At 33.0% G+C, this 23,938-nt stretch overlaps 1 protein-coding gene across 1 annotated transcript in view; it reads left to right on the top strand.

Moving 5' to 3' along the window:
- LOC113492189 (synaptotagmin-15-like) overlaps positions 1 to 23,938 on the top strand; it is an 80,670-nt gene that overhangs the window by 39,835 nt on the left and 16,897 nt on the right. The window contains exon 5 of the mRNA XM_026869542.1: positions 3,986 to 4,125. Coding sequence (XP_026725343.1) covers positions 3,986 to 4,125 — 140 coding nt within the window. The remainder of the gene's footprint in view (positions 1 to 3,985; positions 4,126 to 23,938) is intronic.

Here is a 23,938-nt window from a genome sequence, read left to right as displayed (position 1 = left end):
ATCTTAATGACGATCAGTTTTCACAAAATAAGTTTTAATTTACATGTACTGAATTGGCTTATGAAGGCCGCCTAAATAGGAAATTAAATAAACGTGAAGCCTCATTCTAAAATAAATAATTTCCACGTTAGCGCATAAAATTAATTGCATGAAAATAATTAATGCGGCGTCAGGATGAAATCTCATTAGTTTACAACTGACAGCTAATTAAAAACCGTTTTGAAATGTTGAGATACCTAGACGGTTTCAGGTCAAAGGTAAGTTCTAAGGTAATAAACTAACTAGAATCTAGAACTGAGTTTCAAGTCACTGTGGACCAGGAGTATGATACTTATTCTAATTTCATGTTGCTAGAATACTTTTGTGCATATTGCTCTGTCAGTCTATGACTACAATAAAGCGGCCAAACTTATGACTGAATCTTCGCTTACATTTAACCTGAAGAAAAAAAAGGTTACCCGTCGTGTTATTGCTTACCTACCTACATATAGTGTCTGTAAAAAATCAATTATCTAGCCATCACGGTTTATTAGATAAAGGTCCTGGTGATAGACGGACGGGCAGATGGACTGTCAGCAGAGCCTTAGTAATAGGGACCCGTTTTACCCTTTGGGTACGGAACCCATAATCTTAGTTTAACTGACTGTTTTCTTTGCTTTCATAGCCGAACTGCTGAACAAACTTCAATGAAACTTGTTGTTGTTTCAAAAAAGGACTTAAAATGAAAAATTTTGGTATTTCTCACCAAATTCAAGGTCAATTACAGAATTAACATGTGTTACAAATTATTCGCAAATAACACAACGTACAAACAACATCCGAAACAAAAACTCATGCATGAAAATAAAGTTAGGAAACTACTTCAAAGTATCGATATCGAGAGTTCCCAAGTTTTCTTTCACTTTACTTTGGAAGAGGGGTCTACTACCATCTCTTCCTTGAAGTCACATGCACAAAAACATCCAGTCTCAGAACATGTATTCGAGGATTCCTCAAATGCTTGCCTTTGAGTTTGGCGTGGTGACCAATACGGGCATTGGAATATCTTTATACATTAGCAATTGCACACTTTTACATACATCCTAACTGTGGCAGTACATGTGTGTGACAGTTTGTGCGAAAGAGAGATGCTGCTCTATGCCGTGTATTGAACACTTTAAGACGTGATGGTGGTCTTTCTTTAATAAAATTTCAATAGGAGTCGGTGGTAGGCCCCCAGAACAAATTCTCTTTGTAGATGTTACTAGTGATAGCATTTACTTTTCATTCCGTCGTTTCATTGGTATTTCCGATGTCACAATGTTTTTGCTATTAAATGATGTTAACTGTCGTTTTCTTAACATTTATAGCTTAGTTTGTTTGGATTTGGACGTACAGGACAAAGTAATATTGACTGAAAAATCTTGAAAACATCATCAAGATTTTTAATTTTCTAAAGGTCTTTTCAAAATAAGTTTTAATCCTTTATTTATATTTTACTATATATTTTAACAATTTGCTGCTTACTGCATTTTTAAGGGCAGTCAAGTTTTTTCTTTTCAAGTTTTTTTATTTACGAAGAAAGTTATGTAACTATTCTGCAATGTTAAAAAATGTATTCTAGTGATACGACTACTTATTTTAGCCTTTGTGGAAGCGAGACGGCGCTGCGTTTAACACAGCCTAGCTTTCACCTTGTATTGCCCGTAGAGCAGGCTAATCTGTTGGTGCAAAATGGTTCACCTATTGTCTGGTTACCACAGCACAGTCTGCGCCAGGCGCCTCAATTGGGACCCATATGAGTGTGAAAGATAATATAGAGATGTTCGATAGTTGGATAAGTGTCATAGGTAAGGAATCCAAACGTTTCGAGGGTTCGATCCCCGCTTTATACATGTGACTTGAATCCAGATTAAATTGTTCAGTGCCGGGAATCTTCCAAAAAAATATGAATTTTAACTATACACATATACAGACACGCCGCTATACAGCTGGTTGTGTGATAATTGAATGCCAGTTTACTAGAAATACTAATGACACATTTTAGTTAAATTAATTCACACTGTTAATGTAATATCCTTTTATTAATCGAGCTCCTACACTCTATAAACGTAATATTCAAACTGCATACTAATTAACGTAATGAACAGCCACGTTATAATAACACACACATTAAATTGTGTTTATTTAACTACCATATTTGGCAAACCCGGTGTTATGAATTAGACTCTTATTTATTAATTGAAATAATAATTCGGTCATTAAAATTTATGGGAAAAATTTTGGAAGGAACATGATTGCATTTTGTTTTTGACATTTTAATTACGTGTACGCAATCTATGCAAGCAAAATAATATCAGCTAGCTCTTAACAGTTGTATGTAAAAAATAATAGATTAATAAAAAACTAAATAGAGTATCAAAAAGCCAACCGGAACGACAAACAAGCAAACGAGAAAGTGAGTTTATAAAAACATGGGAAAAACTGAATTGGTACACACTCTTATCGTCAGTAACAGGTGACTGTGTCACTTAGGTTCCGAATATTGAGTTTTTGTCAATCACACATTACCGTAAAGAATCGACCTCTGGTTGTAATAATAATTTTAAAGTGTCTTTAAAAAATTAAAACAATTGTACCGTCTAATTAGAAACCTTGTAAGTATCTACAATAAACTGAAATTTAAATTACTGACTAATGTTCACCTTACCTAAGTCTCCGTAATAGATAAAATGATGCCTATTTCTACAGCACCGTCTCGAAAGTAATGAATATAAAACGGTTTAGAACATTCTCGAATGAGGTTGGCCGTTAATAAATGCGGGAAAATTCGCAGACGACCGCTATTACCACAATCATCCTATTTAGAACCTTCTTCGTTTATTTTCATGTCTCAATTTGCAACAAATCGATTTCGTATTCGAGTCTCGCCTAGTGCCTTGTAATCAGTTTCATTGGTAGTGGGCAAATTGCTGAACGTCATAGCGATTAGGAAGTAGCGAGTTAGCAGCGATGTGAAGCGAATACAAAAGTATTTATTACGTGAGGTAAGGTCAAGAGTTCAAATTGGAATATTGTTAAGAAATTCTTTTTCAATTTTACATCAATTTGTAGACCTAATTAAGAGGTTATCATAATTAAGATAGTTTCTTGCTAATGTTGATAGCATCTTTTTCTGTAATATCTACACAAACATAGATTATTTTTTTATATAGAAACATATATTGTTGCTAGAACAGGTCCATCATCTGTGAAAATTATGAAGCTATTACAAAAATACAAAAAAATTGAAATCGACGTTAAGCATCAATCAGAACAGACCCACAAAGCGATATTTCAGACAACCTACTTATTTTTAGCCTATTTGTACGGAACTCTTAGTACCACGAGTCCGACTTGCTCTTGACCGGTTATTTCTGTCAAAACCTTGGTTTTACGAAACAATGTAACTCACAAAAACGAAACTTGAACAATAAGACGGCATGCCATTATTTTTAAATCTTCTAAAGTTAATAATAGCTCAAGACTTGACATTTCATATTTTATTTGCTTTCCTTCAAGGAAAATTATTCATAAAATGTTTACGCAGCTCATTGTAAAGAGAGTCACAATTATTTTATTTCGTTTGTCCTTCTTTTCTTTACAATCTCGTTACTTCTCTTTATGCAAGAAGTCTTTGTCCGTTGGGCAATTACTCTGACTCGAAATGTTCTATTACTGGATAAATATCCTTTTTTTGTGAAGAAAAAACAAATAGTATTTTGATTCCATTTTAGAGTCCATTTTAAGCAAAATTTATCCTATAACCTTGTACTAAATAGACAGATGAAAAACGTTCTCTGTTTTGCTTTAACTTTTAATCCAATGCGAATGCACTGTCAAAATAAATTGTTTTGACAACGGACTGCTGGTTTTACATAATTCTCCAACAAAAATCACCAACAGGTGATTCAATTACTCAATTTATTTCACTACGCTTGGATATTCACAATATTCTTGTTTTCAGGACTAAGGAGGTGAACTTCTCGCTTCCCACGCTTCGCTCGTCATCGCTGGGAGAACTCCGAGATGTCGTCAGCGTCAGTAGTCTTGGCAGTGACGTACTCTCTCCTCCTGTACCCACGCAACTACGATCCAACTCATTCAGTAAGTACTCATTAAATGTTTATATCTATACGGATTTTATGGCTGAATACTTAAACGTAGAAGTTTAAGGTCACCATCAAGTTACATGCTATCTCTTTCTCTTAAGGTTTATTATTGCAGGTGTGGAAGAGAGACCTTGCCCAGCAGTCAGCTTCATGAGTAGTACTTCTTAAACAAATGACTTGTGATATCGGTAGTTTCTTTATTAAAGACGTGGAAATCAGAAACTGTTTAGACTGGCCTTCCAGTATTTATAGAACAAGTGAATGATAACATCTTTAGTCAGATTAGGTACCTTCTATGTACGTTTAAATTTGACGTTTGGGAGCGGTTATGATGTCTTCGCGGTTGTTTTGGATTGGATTATTTACGTCATAAGCCTTATTTTTGTATCCAATATAGGTAATTGGGTTTGCGAAATGTTTGATATTTATTTATAAACATTTAAGAGACGTTTGGGACAGGTGAAATGGCTTCCAGATTGGTCTTAGCGTTGTTTTGATATTGTTATAAATACTTTTTAAAAAAAAAACAACTACATAGAAACTTCAATTAACTTGTGAAACTACCTAGCAGTTATCAGCAGACTTATTTATATTATATACTTCTTTAAAAAAGAAACAAGTAATACGCTTCGATTAAACTCGCGGCACGTTTCGCACAATGGATTTATAGTTGTAATCTATAGCACTCGGCTAACGTTACAAAATTGCAACGATGATACAAAACGTAAAATAGTATAGATCTCATAACAAACTTATAATTCCTTCCCATCTCCTATAATCTACATGGAGGTAAAGGTACCCATCGATTGTAATCATCTTAAACCCACACAATGAAGTTATGTTCCCGTTCTCAAACTTATCAAGCGTTAAAGGATTGCCTATTACTCTAATTAAGTGGCACGGCGAGATGTTAACATACCATTATCCTTACCAGAAACAAGGGGATTTTCAACAAGCAACTAACGTAATAACAAACATTGGATCCCTGGTTAATGAGATCTCTGCAATCAATATCCGTATAGATACGGCCTTGTTGTTCCAGTAGGTACATTATTAAAATAGGAGTGTCTGATTGTTCAATACTCAAGGGCAAGGATTATTGTTTTCATAAATTTTTGAACTGAATAATGTGTAATTAATAGAGAGCGTAATGCTGAGGAGTTTTTGGCGAAGCTGGTTCGCTTCAGTCTAAGCCCTTGCCTTCAAGTGACTTGTGAGCGTTATTGGGAAATACTCAATGTAATGAGAACAAACGATATGCGTTAAGATGACCAATTATTTGTTTGGATGAATCATCCTTCTTTTCCGACTCCCCACTTTGAGCGGAATTATGTGCCAGACTTTTACTGACTAAAACCTACCACAGATCGTACCAGGGCTGGGAATAACCCATCATGTCGGCTTTCTTAATACAAGGGCTAAAATTTGCATACAAGCAACCAACATTATACAAAGCATTGATCTCAAACAACCGCGTCATGAATTCAGAATATAACGTATAACGAAATCCGGAAGCTCGAGCGTCAATATTTTTCATTTCACACTTGATTAGCTGCAATACCCATTTAGCACGACAATTTCCATACACGTGTTTCCACTTATTGTGTTTCGAAATCCATATTTTGTTTTATGAGGGATTTTGCACTATCAATTTATCGACAGTTTGATGTTTTATATTTTCCTTTAATGTACGAGTCTCATGAATTGGAATTACTTGTAGATTCTTGTCTGGAGCTTTATTAGGTTTGACAGTCTAAATCAGATAATTATGCAATCATATTAATATTATGTTCTATAGCTATTAGTAATAAGTATTTGTGGATTATATGAATACACATTTTTTTGTAATTTGTGCTGTGCTTCATAGCATGAGGCGTTGTAACATCTGAAAATATTGGCGTATCTGCAGTTTGTAAATCAATAGATCGTTCATTTCTTTAAGTGGTCTTCTATCTATCTATTGATCTGTTTCTTTCTAAGATGCCTCGAAGATTTGTCTTCCGTTTGTCTCCGTCTATCATTGTAATCCTTCATTTGGATTATCTTCCTCTTAATTCATCCATCACTTTGTCTGTCTCAGCCCTGTTTTGGCGTTTTCAGTGTTATTTGTATCAGCGAATTATGTTTCCCCATAAAAGAAACAGTACAAATTCACTTAACTGAAGTTCAAAATAAAATTAACAAAAATAGTCACCCGTCATGACTATTTCGACCGTTGCTTAACCCTCAAAGATAGGGTTAATTTTTTTGATATGAATACGGATCCTGAACGGATATATTTTAATTTAGTTATAAGAGTACACTGACTTTCTATTAAAACACTCACATTGTTGGAGAACTGCAGGTCGCTAAATACATTACTCAGACCTGTTAATCTTGTTTACTCAGCACTGTATTCTACTCAGTTCTCACAATGGATTTTTCATGTTGATAACGAGCTTTAGGAGTGGACTAAAAGTATTCATTTAAAGAGAATTTTGGAGTACATTTTAACCAGATTTTTACTCGGAATAAAGCTTGCAAATGGTATTATTGTCATTCAGTTTGAAAGCACAGATAGCCAAGGGTTTGAAGTCGTCAAGCCAAACCCTCGGAGCGCGACGTGTCGCGGTTTCGATCCCCATGTAGGAAGGATAAGCGTTTGTGTGATCCACGGATGCTTCTGAGTCTGGGTGTGTTGTGCTTGTGACTTGAATCATTGTGAAAGGCCCGCGACACAGGGATTAATTTCATTACTGCGGGAGTCGTTTTGTGAAGTAAATAATATTTTTCGCTTATAAAAGCTGTTTTTTAAGTCGGTAAAAGTAATTATGTCCATCCGTAATACATCGGCACGTATTTGACCGAACCCTTACATCATAAATATACTAAGTGACAAAAATAAAGGCTTAATAGACAGATTGGGTTTACCAAATTAATTTTTTTTCGCATATGGTTGTAATACAAATGAAACCTACTAAATCTGGACCCCCTCACTAGTTATCAAACTAATACTGCCGCTGGGAGCGATAGTCCAGCAATAAATTTACAGATAACTATGTAAAAGTTATTAATATTAATACTAGTATGTTAGTCTTTGTTTTATCTGTAAAGTTAATGTTTTGTAGCTTTCAGGAATGATTACTGGGATAAAGTAGACGTGATGTGGGTTTTACTTGGATTTTTACTTTTAAATGATTTGATTTTCATGTTAAATGAACATTGCGCAATGTGCTGATAAGAAACGATTAATAAACAATTCGGTGATGGGTTATAGTAGTGTATGCTGTGCATCAATATCAAAATAATGTAAGTTTAGAAAAGAGGAAAATTTGTCTAATACTTGCCCGCGTGCGTAACATTATAATACACACACACACACACAAATATTAGGTTATTCAACATTCTAAAGTAGTATTAAAAAATGATGCGTTTATTTTCCAAATCTTTAACCTTTAAGCAATACCTACACGCGTCTTCGTCCTTATCACACACACTTAACATTTCAGGATTTCAGTGGAACAAATAAAAACGTTCCTCTTACATATGCATTAACTAAAGCTTCAGCACTTCACGAACTCCAAACTCCGTAGAGCAAACTCTTTTTAAAATTTCAGGAGCGGTCGCGTCGAGGATTGCTCATTTACATTAACATTGCCTTTTCTATTTTTAGTTTTGTTTGTTGAGGTTTTGTGCCCTAACTCCTGTATTCTGGGTTCCTATTTTAGTCTGGTGTTTAAGCTAGACGCTTTGTGCTTAAATTTGTGTGTTTAGGATTAATGAGCGAAGGTTTTAAAAACTATTTTAGCTAACTAAGACGTAATAAAACTTTGGACAAAGATTTTCAACTGTTTTAACTTTCCAGAGGCAAGTTTTTAGTCTTTTCCGTACCTATATTGGAAATGGCTGTAAGGTTTTGATGAAATATGTATGTATGTCTAAATGTTTTTAGCGCCTGAAGCATAAAGAGGGGTGTTATAAGTTTGACGTGGCTATCTTAATGTCTGGCTGTGGCATCAAAGCTCCCGATTGGGTTGAGGGACTTATTTATTATATAAGATGAATTATGTGCCAACGTTCTTTGACATGTATGATGGAAATCGGACTCGCCGCTTAAAATATATGGGGAGAAAGTTTTAAGTGTCGGACACTTTTAATTTTTGGAGAAGTATCAGAATCGGTCCGACATTAAGATAGATACTATTAAAGTCGTCTTGTTTCCATTGCAAATTTGCAAATCCAACAACATACCAACTGCAAATACACCGCAAACTGTATTAAAATAACATCAAACATAAATGAACAAATACAATAGGAGATTCAGTTGGAATACTAACAGAACATAGGTATTTGTTTAGCATACAGATTGGATACACACATGTCCATTCCTTGTTAGGAAGATAAAGGTCAGAGTAACATCAACACACAACAGGAGGTTTGGTTTTGGCCTAAAGGTCACATCCTTTAGGCCAAAACCAAACCTCCTGTTGTTTAACCATAGAATATTCAGAATCTCACCTTCAATTATACTGTACTAACGGTCTGGGTCAGTTTTCTGAATTCGTGGAAAAATAAATGTCCGTTTTACGTTTTCGCGATCTAGATTGTTAGGTATCCTGTTACTTTGATTCTGAAGATTTTTTTATATAGAACTTTGTGGTTGTTTTTTTTTGGGAGGAATATCATTTTGTTTGTAATGTAGAGGAATATTATTTGGATATATACCTAATATCAATGCATTAATTTTTTAACTCATCTAAAAACCATCACTAGGAAACCCTCTATCAAATAAGAAACTGCATCCAAATAGATTCACCCGTTCAGGCGCTACGAAAAATAGACACAGTCATGTCTGTATCAGACAGTATCAAACTTATGACCACTTATCCCTTTCGGCGTCAAAGGTTTAAAATGACCAATTTTTATGATGTAATCCAAATCAACAAAAATCCTACAACAATTCTAAAATTGACATGAATTTATCAAAAAAATATTGAAACGCAGAATCAATACCGCTACAGGACACCTAATACCACTTCTTATTAATACTTGCAGATGTCAGAGCGAAACAGAACACAACAACTCGTATAACAGCGTTCCTCCCCTAAAATCACTACAGTATAAGGTGCTATAATAATAAATTAAAAGTACCTTTCAGACCATTTTAAAATACCTTTGAAAGGTACAGTGAAAGTGTTTCGTAGGTTTCCAAAGGCATTACGTTTGAATGAGTTCGGAGTGGCCAATACTGGGCTTTTTCCTTTTTATTTGAACATACGGTTTTAATTCCTCTCGGGAATAGAGAATTACTGATACTGTGACAGAACGAATACTTATGTTTTTTTCTTTGCTTCTCGATTTAGTCATTATAGTGTGCTGGATTGACTATAAACCCTATAATTTTTTTTTGTTTAAATTATTATTTGGTTTGTTTGTAAGACTGAATATAATTTTTACTGGACTGGATATCCTGATGATGATAATGATGATGATATAATTTTTAAGTGATCTCCTTTGAAATAAACTTCTCTCTTACCGCGACATAAATGTGTTTATTACCTAAGCAGTTTTTTTGCAACCATTTTATTTTTCAAGCTTTCAGTGTTAAGAAATACAAATAAATTACACATACAGATCTATATCTATACATAAGATAAAATTATAGCTAAGTGAAATCTGTAGTACATAAATTTCTTTCTGCTTGGTCTATAAATTAAATTATATTCTTGTTTGTGCACGATGAACGCAGGAACTTATCTGATTATTTTTTCTGATACGATAAATTTAATAATAATTAAAAAAGTTATTCGAATTTATTAAATCAAGTTGAATTTTTAAAGCTTTAATCTAAAATATACTGCCTGAAGTCACTAGTTATACCTACACAAATAATGTGACTGGCATAACACGACTAGTTTTAGTCATTGAAAAAATATATCTGTAATCAATATTTGTTCCTTTTGTCTAACATAAAAGTGCAGCTTGAACGAACACACCTTTGAAGTGTCTTGAAGCGTTTTCAAATAAAATGTCGCTCTATATTGTATATTTCTGAAGGTCTATTTCTTTATACATGGTAGTTATAGTGCCTGTTCGTTAACAGTTGCCATGGATATGAAGTATTGTAGAATAAAACAACTCCATTCGTCAATAAATTGTTTTTCTCGAATATGCTTGCACGTTATTTACTTACATTGTAAATTAGTTTACTTAATTTTTACTTTTTTTTACTATTTACGTCACTTGTCGGTAAAAAGCTTAAAAAGTGTACTGATAAGTGACATAAGTCAAGGTTTTAGCTAACCGTAACATTTTTACTTTTTAACTCCGCGAAATCAATCTGACCTACCAATTTTGCTGAATGATGGTATGACATTAATTTTACAAACAATTTATATGACCTATTTCAAATCAACTTACAATGGCCGTATCCATTCCTTTATCCATAGATTTACAACGCCCCACAAACACAATTGACGTAGAATGTAGGCAGTGTTTATTACACAAACTGTTTATAGCAAGATAGACTAATATGATAAGCTACTTGACATTAAAGTTTCAGTCCCCAGGGTATTGTTGTCCTGTTCATTTAAAGGGGACTTAATTTATCCTAGTCATGTAACCTCCTTTGTACGTAGCCTTTAACACTTGTATTATTAAACCTGTTTACTTGTGGTTATATATGTGAGGTACGGTGAACAGCAAAAGTAGATGATTAAAATCAGCTATTCAATACTGATGATCGGTGTACACGTTAGAACTGTGTGGCTTAGTCGAAGTGATTGAAAAGGTTGTAAAATGAAGCCCCAACGAGCACAACAGAACAACAACAAATACAACCAAGTTTTTATGTTAAAAATAGGAATAGGAATTTATAATACCTACTTTATAAGAAAGTAAGGCGTTTTCATTATTACATGTAATTAATAGTTATTCGAATTACTACTCTATAACTATACCACCGAAGGTTAATTTTAATCAGAGTAAATTAATCCCGAAATTAAATGTCATCTTATAGCTGAGTCCCATTAGCAAATAATTTTCTGTTCACACGTGTTAACCTTTGTCAAAGCTTAGAGTGAATGCTTTGATCTGTAATTAAATCGATTAATCTTAACAAAGGGTTAAGGTTGATTGATTAAGTGCCTTCGTTTCTATTGAGATTAAATCCTAGTTATTGTACCTTTAACAGCTATTGTTGGTACTCAATTTGAAATTGCTATTACTTTATATTTGGTACTACATACTGTTGTTATGGGTAATAAAATTCTTTTGATTGTCATTTTGGACATGTGTTATTCTTTTTATGATAGGTGTAACATGTTATAAGTTAAGTAAACCATGAAACGGGAACGAAAATAAAATGACATTGATTTGTCTTGACGTTGATCTTATTTTGAATTAATATTAGACCTAGGTTCTTAAAAAATAAGACAGGATTTTAAAACATTTTATGAGACTTGTATTTTTCAATCATGCGCTTTTCTATAGATAAAATTTGATTGGCGTTAGCTTCCAAGCAAAATTATTTATGGAGTTACTGCCGACCCGATTTGCACGTGTAGCACAAATATTTATATTTTTATATTATTGAACTATAAAGTCAAGTCTAACTCAAATATAACTTATTTTGTAGGTTTAATATATTGATTATAATTGATTGGAGACCCTAATTCGGCAAACTTAGTTTAGGACATTCTCCAGTCTAATGGACTGAGAAATATAAAGAAGTCGCTTAACAAGGTCGATTTAAAAGGCAAGAACTAGGACACCTATGTCCAGCAGTGGACTATAATAAACTGAGTTGATTGATTCATTTATTTTTTTTTGTCTATGTAGTCCTAGGTATATTATGACATAATGTACCAGCAATTCTTCGAAATAACCCATTACTATACGCATTTATTAGAATTAACTCAAATTTATTTCAAAGCAAAACGCATATTCGCGATCCATTCGTGACTTATAAAAGCAAAATCAACATCGATTCGTAACAGTTTTAAAAGAACAGTAAAAGAGACATAATCGTTACAAATAGGGCAATAATTTGTGTGAGTGACTCGCCGAAATAGTACGATGAAAAAGTACTTTGAAGTTTTACGTTTCAGTGACTTTAGCGCTTTTCTTTTCGTGAAAATGTCACGCGACAAAGTTTTGTTAGGTGCAGAAGTATAAAAGTTATTTTTTTAAACGAGTATTATCGTGTACCTAGCTTATAATACGTGTGTGTGAAGCCTTTTCCAAGCAGTTTGAAAACACGGCTTTATTATAAATATGGCGTAAGATGGCTGGCAGAAGCTGGATGTGAGCAGCCGAGGATAGATATCAATGGCGTGGAATAGGGGAGGCCTATGTCCAGCTGTGGACGAATATGGGCTAATAATAATAAAAAATAAAAAGGTGAAATTTAAAAAAAAAAATACTCTAATTCATTTGTTTCATTATACTGATCGTTCTTAATTCAAATATTTTTTTGTTGTAATAAAAAGAACGCTGTAAATACCGACAGCGAATCAGCTCATGCAAAAACACTTTAGAACGATATAAACACATATTTATTTGCAAGGGCACTTAGTACTAAGATGACACATCCCAGTCTAACAGATGCATTCTGCAGTGCTAATCTCCATGAGCTGAACACAGGTAATTTCACACGACGACGTGTGAACCTGGTATCATAATAACGCATCCGAGCTAACCTCATATAATATTCTTACATCATTTGTCGCTTCACACTACAGCCATAGAGTAAACACTTAACAGAGTGTTTTATATAACAGTCGCCTTTGTTACCTACACTAGTTCACGCTCCTTGTAAGTATTCACCGCAAAGGCGATGTCTAGCAGAATGCGTCCTAGCACGGCCAGGCAAAACCTCACTGAGATTCAGTGTAGTCATTGTATCGGCGGTTATGTAGTAGATAGTACAGGATCGTCGTTATTGAACAATCCAAAGCATAGCGGGTATCTGGTTAACATTTTCAACTTGTAGATCAATTTGTTTGTCCTGTGTCCGATTATATGAGCGACCGTTTTTCCAACGGATGACTTCTGCGTAAATTCATCAATATTTGGTCCCACAACGGTCTTTTTTGCGACATACCCAGTTGCTTGGAATAACGCCTCTGTGAGTTAAATTTACTCTGTGTGCCTACCACAATATTACTTGCATTGTTATGCACAGGTAGTTACGTACGGCATACGGTTCGCCAACTCACGGTTAATTAGCCTTTACTCACGTAATAATGTCCAGTTAACGTTAATGTATGCACCTAATACACTTGGTTTGTTAAAAAGGTTGCATAGGGTTGCGGTAATGAAAGTTCAATTTGGTGCATGGTTTTAAAATAGGTTACCTACTTCGATTTAACCTTTTTAGTGGTTACGTCGAATAATATAAGACCTTTAGGTATTTATTTTAAAATAGCTAAGAATCAAAATTGAGTGTCTATTTTCTGAATCAATATTTAGCCCACAAGTCTCAAGAACGATATGACGTACAGAGAAAAGAATTCATATAATTTTTACGACGGAATTGTTAATTTCTAGTATAGATTTAGAATAAAGAGAAGGTATATGCTTGCTTTGCAACTAGCTTGTGACGTAGTTATATTATACTCGTAACATAGTACAACATCGTAATAGGGTTACGTCTAATAAATATACACAGGCATTATCTTCTTGTCTGTTTACAGAGTTTATGAAAAGTTAACTGTTTACTTATTTACCAAAGTAAGCAAATAGTGTCCTCTGGGACCTTTTTAGACACAAAATGCAATATTGTTTGTCTTAGAACAGCCGCCGTAGGTTAATTGCGCTGTAGCTACATGAAGTTTAATAGGAAAGCCTCATATATTAGTTTGCGTGGTTGGAAACAAGTTCATAAAATGCATTAATTTATTTACATTCCAACCTACGACCTTTTATTAATAGCTGTTGTGAAACAAAATATTACTTTGACTTTGCTAGTGACGTTTTATGAATACCCCAACCAGTTTAAAAATACATATGTTTGACGCATAGAACTTGCAAACTCAATATTGGATACTGTAGTGAATTAAATAAAAAAGTAACATTTTTTACACAAGCTTAAAATTTAAGGTTCCATCGAATTTCACGAATTTTTGGAATTCGTTTTTTGAAGTCGATAATTCTACATCTACATGGTAAAGGCACAAAGCATTTTTTCACAAATAGAAAAGAAAAACATAAGTAAATCGAAACTGTATCTAAAAATAAAAAAGAAAAATAACCAAACAAGCGTGCTTTTACCGGCCAGTATTCTGTGAAACAGCAAAAAGGTTGAAGGTGAACTTTATTTTTCTATTTACCCCATCATGCAACATAATGTATTTACTGGCCGTTCAGAATATTGAACTAAAAAGGTTTTACATGCTATCTAGGTTACACACTGCGTTACACTTAGGTAAACTCACTGACCGGTATTATAATACGCTGATCTATCGATCGGGATCTACAATTTTTTATCCGCATTGTAAGTCACTGTATTGGCAATGAGAGAAAACATTTGATATTATAATGAAGGTATTTAAAAAAAAGGAAGCAAAATAAATGTTCATTAAATTCAAGATATTAAAAATAAATGCAGTCTTATTTCTTTACTGGAGACCTATGGGACAGAATACACAGTCCTTCGAAGGATACCTGATATTTTGTAAGAATAGCGTATTATAATAGAAGCCAGTGGAAAACAACTGCTAATATAACCTTCTATCTACCTATAAAGCTCTTTAATACAGTCTAGAGTTCTAGACCAAAGCGTCTGTCCATTTTAATCTTGCATGACCTGGATTTAATTTAATCTAAACCCATATCTCTTTTGGATTTACCAGTGAACAAGAACGGAATAGTGTCCTACATTTTTAAATGTTTTAAAAGAAATTTTTAACTGGACTTGGGTACTGCAATTTTATGCAACAGTGAGTCGTTGTGATTAAAAATTGTGTAGGTGTAGAAGTAGTTTTATTTTATACGTATTTACTAAAGATATTTGAAACAAAAACAAGCTTGTTATGCATACGAGAAAATACAAACAAATAAAGTTGATCGAAAATGAAAGTCCTTGAGGTTCTTGTGAAAAATATTGTCGTTCATCGCAAAACAAACATATTTGTACCAAAATGATTCATGTAAATTTTCAGGTTTAAAAAATAAACCTTGCATTTTATTATTTGTGATAAGACAAACAAGCAATATTATTTTTGACAAACAATTTTATGGATAACGTACACTATTGCTTGTCTATTATTTACCCAAATCTGAAAAACGGAATCCTTAGTCAGTCAGTCAGTCAGTCTTTGTTAGTCTGTCCGTTCGTCTCTTACCAGGTTTTTTCTCAACCATCATATTTAACGCTGATGAAACATTTATATAGTAAAATAACCGTAATCACACCATTCGAAACCTCATTGAGAATTTTGATTACATAATTTTGGCTCATTTAAAATGGTTGCGTGTTTGTTTTAATATTTCAAAAAACTGTGAATAATATATGCTTTAGTTAATGTATGTGGATTGTGCGTATATTAATTAATTTACGCGGAGTTCAATGACCGCCGCACCCACGAAAAGCTTTGTTTAAGCTCTCCAGAGTCGAAAAAGTGTAATTTTTTAAATAACTTCGCGATTGTGTTTAAGGTTTTCAATATTATACAACCACGTAGTAAATTTAAAACATTTTATTTAATACTGTTTTCATTTTAACAAAATTGTTTTAGTTTATTATATCCTGTACCTAATATAGGTAGCCTATACTATGTTTTGATATGACAATTGTTCTAATAGCAAAACATTTTACACTTTTAGTACTTGGTTATCAAAATTAAAAAACGCCGGTACTCTCTTGCACTATAAATATAATGCACGCCTGTAGATAAATAATATTACTCCAATTTAACATGTGTCCCTAACATGTGTCTATCATACTGAGTGTTTGTTTGAACGCAACCATCTCAAATACTATTATTCCGATTTTAATAAAATCTTTAAATGTAGCTAACATTTATTTAAAATGTCTGTGATTAATAAGAACAAAACGGTAATGAAATGTGTAACAAAAACTGAAAGAAGATATGAGCGCTCCTCAACGATTAATGTGAATTAAAAAAATCCTAACTTATATCATCATTACCACGCTGACAAATCCGCGCGTATCCAGAATCAGGTATACGTACTTATTTAAAAATGTATATACTTAACCTGAAGCACCTTGTCAGGATCACTACTTATTTAGTACAAGACACCTTACTCTAACAAATTATCCGGCACGAGTCTCAGCAACGCGAGGAAACCGAGCAACACTAAGACAGATGACTCTAGAACAAAGAGCTCTGAAATAAAGAAAAATATCACTTTATTTATCTATATTTTAGAAAAGTTAAGAATTATAGTCATAGTACATTTTTTTAAGCAAAATGTGCGAGAATTTTCTGCTCTGAAAAGTTTTTAAGAAAAAAATCTTTTATCATTTTGTATCTCGGTTGTTTTTGCGCCCTCAAAGATAAGATGTTATAATTGCTGTAGTCAAGAAAAGAAAATGGAGCCATTTTCTCGGCTAACTGCTGTTGAAATGGAAAACATTTAAAGCCACTCTCAATGTGCAACGTTAAGCGCAGGTTACACCGTCATCGCGTCAGCTGGGGAACGAGCAGACAATCCTTATTCCTTTTTTTTTAATACCTAGTATATATCACGAAATGGTACAGAAATGGTACGATGATGGTTCATCGCAAATTAGCTGGTGCTGAAAGCGCCAACCATCAGCTTTCATAGTTACATTGTAAAAATTGACTATAAATATATACACTTTTCTTATTTGTAAATAATGGACATTAGTTTAATTAAAATAAAATATAATTAAATGCTGTATGCATATTGCTAAGCATGTATTAAGCGAAACTGCGCAAACAGTACTCGATGCGTAGACCGGAAGACCCGAAGACTATCGTTAAAAATTAATTAAATTAAAAAATGCTTGCCCTTTTGAAATTAACCTGACTAAATAGCTATATTTCCAATAAAACGACAACTAAAACAATGTACTATAAAATAGAACGTAGTAAACGTATTAAATTAAAATAATAAGCCCACTTTTTCTTTGCGAATAAATGAGCAGATAACGTGTTACAATGTGATATAATGTTAGACATTTTGCATAACTTAAAATACTTTGTAACATTTATTCGTAAACTACGTTTATAAAAAAATGGATTGCGTGCTATAACGGAATTAAACTAAATCATTTCACAATTATCGAAACAATTGCTACGTTCATTTATAATTTATTTAATTATAATCGCTTTAATGCGTTTTTTATTATATTTCTATGGAATATTAGGTACTTAGTAAGTGCTTTTAATCTTAAGCGTTTAACGTAAATTTACAAAGTTATCGAAACATCAACAATACTGAACAATAATTTGCTTTTGTTGTTAGTAGTTGAATGGGAACAAGATCAGTATTGTATAACTAAAGGGTAAAAACGGAACCCTATAACAAAGGCTACGCTATATGTCCTTCTGTTAATCCACCTATCACGAGGTGTACCTCATGAGCCATGTTATGTAGATACTTAAAATTTTCACAAGTGTCGATGGGTTTGAGACCCGCAGTCTCTTACCCTTCCACAAATTTATATGTCACCCAATCGTCGTTTCATTCTTAGCTGATAACAAAATAAAACAAAAGTGAGCGCTCGAATCAATTCGTAAACGTGAAAATAAATTGACTTGTTTATTTGCCACGCTTCTGCCAAAAAAAAATTACTAAAAGTTTTTACTTGTTCTACTTTTTCTACCTTCAAGGCGAAGCCAAAATCGAAATGCAGACTATTTGGTTAAAGTTTTTTCGTTCTGTTAAGGCAATTCCATCCTGACAGATAAGTAGTTTTATATTAACATATTTAAAAAGTAATTTGCCTATCTTAAATGCGATCCTTTAGTTTGAAAAGCAATAATTTAAGATAAAATTGATGACTTTACTTTAAAACTGCAGTAATGAAATTTTTTACGCTGGCCTAGAAACTTATATGACACTTTAATATCGAACTTCAGAACTATTGTAATCTGATTTGAAAAGATTCTTTATTGCATTTGTTTCTTATCTGTGTTTGTTATCTATCTTATAAAGCCGTGACCCGTAACTTTTCTTCATAAAAGAAAAATCGTTTGTCACTGGCCACTGTTTTCTAACGCTGCTCTATCTCCGGTTTGAAATTAAATTCTCATTTCAAATAAGAAGAACAATTGATAGTTTCCAATTTTATATTTTTGAAAAAAGTTTTTGTCTTTTGTTTAATTCAATTGTTTGATTGGAAAATGGGATAAATTGATATAACTGGCTGTTCAAAACCGAATAATAAATATACAACTTTGACATGTGAATGTTTAATTAAAATAATCAACTGACCCGTCCTCATACCACAAAGGGTTAACAAAAGCTCCAATTTAAAGATTTATTCACGTTTCAGTTAAATTTAATTCCAAAGGCTTTTGCAAACATCTGATCTTATTCGGATTGGATTACATGTGGATGTAAATCTTTACGTATTAGAAATACATTTTGGATTAAATGGCATTTGAAGCCAGAATACAGAAACAAATTGTCTTCCATTTTGTGATGTTGTGCAATATTGTGGAAGATTGTTTATTGATTTCAATTATACGAAAGATGTAGTACCAATCAGCGGTGTTTCCTTCAGTTTAGTATTGATATGGTTCAGTCAAAGTTGAATTTATTTAAAAAAATATATATTTATGTATAAAGAACTAGTGAAACAATATTTTTATGTAATTTAAGAGCCTCTACAAAAATAACGAAATAAAATAAATGTCTAATTGTTATTCGATCGCCAGCAGTTGACCCATTAAACTAGTTTTGTGGGAAATCGCTGTAATAAAAAACGAAAAAATTAAGTGACAAAAAAAAATATTTTTGTCAAAATATTCGATATTCACGTACTCGTAGCTAACCAGTTACAAAATGGGTCAATGACAAATGGTTTGAGTATCAATACAACGTTTGATTGAGTTCGGTTCGAAAGCGAATTGAGTTTAAATTAAACATCAAAACTATCGAATATTGAACTATTCAATCAAAGCTGTACTATCCTTCAATTTCGTGTTGGTTTTGTCTCACCCTTAGAGCCAGTATTTGTTTGTGTGCTTCGGGCTCGGGTATCCAAAACTATTTTAGTTTCAGCAAAATGCTTCGCTATACCTAAAAAAATTAAGAATGCTTGTAGGACAAACATTAGGAAATAGGTATTTGATTTTCATGCGAAATAATAATGAAGTTTAATTAAAGACTCCGGAAAATCATTAAATTAAAATTGTCTAATTGAAAGTAGTGCCTCAGTTATAAGGCTCCGGTACCCTTTAGATAAACGTTAAAAAAAACGTTTTAGGTTGGAACTAAAGTCGAGTTAGTTAACTTCGTAATCTTTATCATCACAATTACATTGCAGTCTTAACTTAATACTATCTTATTTAAGACACTGAAGTAAATGAAACAATGAGTATCTTTTTATTATAATGGAAGGTTTATTGTAAACGATTTCTTCCTCGTACGAATGGGAGACGATTAACAAAAGGGATTTGTGGCTCGTCTGGAAGTAGAATTGCCAAGAAAAGGTCTTTTAAGGGTTTTATTGATGTTGTGCCCTAAAGGTCAGTGCCTGTACTGAGCTCTCTGGAAATTAAATTTCTGTTGTTGTTAAAGCGAGATGATCCTACACATACCGTATACGCTTTCTCGCTTTCACAAGAGCAATGACTCACGGTAAAGGTCAGGTGAGTAATACTCGTGTGTTAGGAACAAGGCATTTGAGTGGCATATTAAGGCAAATGAGGGTCGATCTTAACTTGGGCTTTGATTCATTTTGATTCATGTTAATGAGACTTGAATTAGAAAAAAAGGAAATCAATAAAAATAAAATTCCACAACTTCAACAAAACGCCATCTATCCTGGAACTGAGCGAAGCTTATATTATAAGCACTAAATGCAAACATAGAACAAATTATCGTGCTCTTCCAATAAAAAATTGTTTTGGGTGCGAATCGAACCTACGACCTCCGGTATAGCAGTCAGGGCCACAAACCACTAGATCAACAGGCATGTCGAAATTAACTAATTATTACTTGAACTTAATTTCAAAGAACTAACACCAGAACTAGGTAATTTAAAATAAAGCTTATTATGAAAGAAAGGAAAAATTCATATCTTTATAAATCTCCACACCTTGCCTTGTCTTGTACCCACAGGAAAGTTACCAAGACTTTGAAATCTAGGCAAGGATTTAATTAGTCCTCTGTTAGCCTCAACAACAAAAGACTGCGGGAACGACAAAGCGTTTGCATAATGTCGTTTAATTAAGACGGATCTGTCTCAATTAGTGAATTAATTTGTATTTACATGGAGGTTATGAATTCTCTGTTAGAGCCTCGATCGCTGCTAATGAGACTTGGTTGTCAACTATGATTATGTAGTAACCTGTACCAGTGTCGTAATAAATAATTTAGGACAGTGCTATTTAATTTCTAAGTTTTACTTGGTGGTCTAAATGTGATGTTATGCAGAACGTAGCAATTGCTTAATGATTCGAAAATATTCGTCGTTAGGTGTACTAAGCAATGGATTTTGTAACTATCTCGTCACGTTTATTTTTTTTTTTGTTTTTCATGCATTTAACACATATCCCATAATTTTTTTATATATCTGATTGTGCTTAAAATTACAAGACGCTCTACAGTGAAAATGCTGCAAATACTTTATCAAATAACGATCTAAGTGAACTTTCGTACGTTCACGTAAAACTTTGTACATTTGACTCTCAAGGGTGTTGACGTCAGTTTTTGCTTACGTACTTACTTTTCGACTTTATCTCACTGTCTCTTAAAATTCGTGGAAACTTCTTATTACTTCACAAACGTATTTTTTGAATAGATATTTATCGTATGTGCTTTATAAAGACCGACTGTTTATATTGGTATCACAACGTGTTTAGTAAGAGACAACTCACACTTATTGAGATCAATTTAGCCAACGCCCAAACAAAAACAATGATTTTGTAGAAAACTCCCTACGATATTGTCAAGTGTTAGTCTCCCTAAAGAACGTTAAAGCTTCTATTTCAACATCCCACACTTGATCTGCTATTCGATAAGTCATAAATATTTTAAATGCCAGTTCTTGGTGTAATGCAAAAGCACCCAAAAAAATGAGTCATAAATTAGTCAAGACATGTAACATAGGTATTCTATTCAGAGACTGCACGGATAGCCGAGTGGCCACACTCACTGTGCGCATCGTGTCGCTTGTTCGAACCTCGCGTAGGACAAGCATTTGTGTTATCCACCAATGCTTCTTATGAGTCTGGATGAAAAAAAACGTCATTATAACTTTTATAAGTAACGCACTATCAAAATTTTTCAGAGCCTTATTGCTGTGAACTAGCCTTTAAAAGTTCTATAATACCATTGATGACTAAAATTCCTTACAGGAAAAGATAAATATCTTCTTATCCAGAGTAAACATTCAAATCGTCACCTCGTCCCATATATTTTCCTTTTGTAAAACCGACAATAGTAAATAAATCATTTAGAAGTTTTATTGTGAGTTCGTGAATAGGCTTTGACGGATTTGGGGCAGGTTTTATGTATGTGTATGAAAGAGATCGTCAAAAATGTAACGGACACAAAATTTATGTCCAAATGCACTGTGTTGGTAATTCTTTCACTATACCTAAGTGCTAGAGGTTTTCTCATATTAGTTTTTGTGTCCAAGGCTTTGTCTTGAATAGATATAGCCTATCTCTACAACACGAGGTAACCATTAATGAGTACGCCAATCCAATACTGTATTTCCCTTCAATAGTTCCGAAGTGACTAAGTTGCGAACATCTATTCATCCATCCACAGCAAATTGTTTTAGAATTGAGTTACTAGTTGATTCGTCTGCTGCTGTTAAACAGTTTAAACTTCACAGTCAACTAGTTCAATGTTTTTAGTAATTTTTGTAGTGACTTTTTTTCTTGTAACTAAAGCTAATAACCGATCTTTATAATTTATGAGAACGTTAAGTGAATATTTATCTAATATATAAAATTCCCGTGTCACGATGTTAGTTACCGTACTCCTCCGAAACGGCTAAATCGATTTTTACCAAATTTTATATGCGTATTTAGTAGGTCCGAGAATCGACCAACATCTATTTTTCATACCCCTAAATGATAAGGGTTGCTCACACTAAAAATATTTTTTTTTTTGGGACGAAATTGTTTGTTTTTTTTTTATAATGTGGCACTAAAAATACAAATAACTAGAAAAAAAAATCAGCATAACAACGTTTGCTGGGTCAGCTAGTACTACTATAAAATAGGATCTTAATTAGAGTAATAATGAATTACAAACGTACAATGACTTTGACTGCACGGATAGCCGAGTGGTGGTCGCCAAACCAAACCCACTGTGCGCGACGTGTCGCGGGATCGATCCCCGTGTAGAACAAGCATTTATGTGATCCACGTATGCTTGTTCGGAGTCTGGGTGTAGTTGTGCATGTGATTTGTATTATTGTAAACACCCCGCGACACAAGGAATTAAATACCTTGTTACGGGAGTCGTTTTTATAAGAAAAAACAATAGTGAGATAAATTTGATAATACTATCTAATATATTAATATTAATATATAATGTTTCTATTGAAACCCACTCTATCTTCGATACTTAAAAGTGAGCAATAAACTTTAACCAACTGACACACTTAATTAAATTACATTATATGCTGATGATTAGCCATATAAAGTATCAAATAAATAGAACAAAGATTTATACTTCAATGAACAAAGATATCTGACGTAGAGAGTAACCTTCACAAAAAAAAGATTTTACTTTCCTCTTATTCAGCTTCCAATATGAAGCTTCTCGAGTCAAAAATAGAATCTATTTGTATAACTTTTGTATAAATAAACCGTAAAACAGACTATGAAGCTAAAACGTATCAAGCGGAAAAACTTGAAAATAGTAGGCGGCTACGAGCTACGCCGTAGACGATGTCTACGTGACAAGACTGTTGTAGCCCGTAGGCGTTAAGTTAATAAACTTTTTACGTGGGTAAATATTAGCCGTCGTCAAACCTGAAAATCATATATTACAAATATTCTGTCAGAAAATTTAAAAAATAAAAAGTTTATTGTTAAAACTTAAGCATTTAAAAGAAAATTTAAGAAGAGATTATTTTAATATTAAAATAAATTACCAAACTTTTTGATACCTTTTTCGAAAAGATAATATTAAAACAGCTTTTGTAAATTTAAATTTAACTTTATTATGATAAAATTAAAGTTGATAATGTAAATAAAGGAGAAGGTACGAGAAAAAAAATAAAAAATAATATCTCTACTGGTCACAGGTAGTGTTAATAACCTGTCATTTTTAACAATTTAACTTATGTATATTTTTTTTTTAAATACTTCAAATATCACGACGGTCAGTTTTACGAGCGATTACTCATTATAATACACACTGTTATGTGTCATTTTGACCTTAAATATTTTAAGACTCAATGTTCACTTCGTTTAACAAACCTGAAGTAGCGTATTACTAATATTTTTAAATATTTAAGATTTCGGAATAAAAAATACTCAGATTATGATATACCTAACTAAGTTACAACATAATTTGTAAACTAAACATAACCACCAATAATTCAGAGTTTTCAAATTATATCAAGCTCTTTCTACTGTTATTTTAAAATTTTTAAAAATAAAATAATTACTAACACGAGATTGTACTGTCCTGGTGTATACAAT

This window comes from Trichoplusia ni, chromosome 1 (genome assembly GCF_003590095.1).
Source record: "Trichoplusia ni isolate ovarian cell line Hi5 chromosome 1, tn1, whole genome shotgun sequence".
Lineage (NCBI taxonomy): Eukaryota > Metazoa > Arthropoda > Insecta > Lepidoptera > Noctuidae > Trichoplusia > Trichoplusia ni.
The sequence above is the reverse complement of the archived record's forward strand: the minus strand, read 5'-3'. Positions and strand labels throughout refer to the sequence as shown.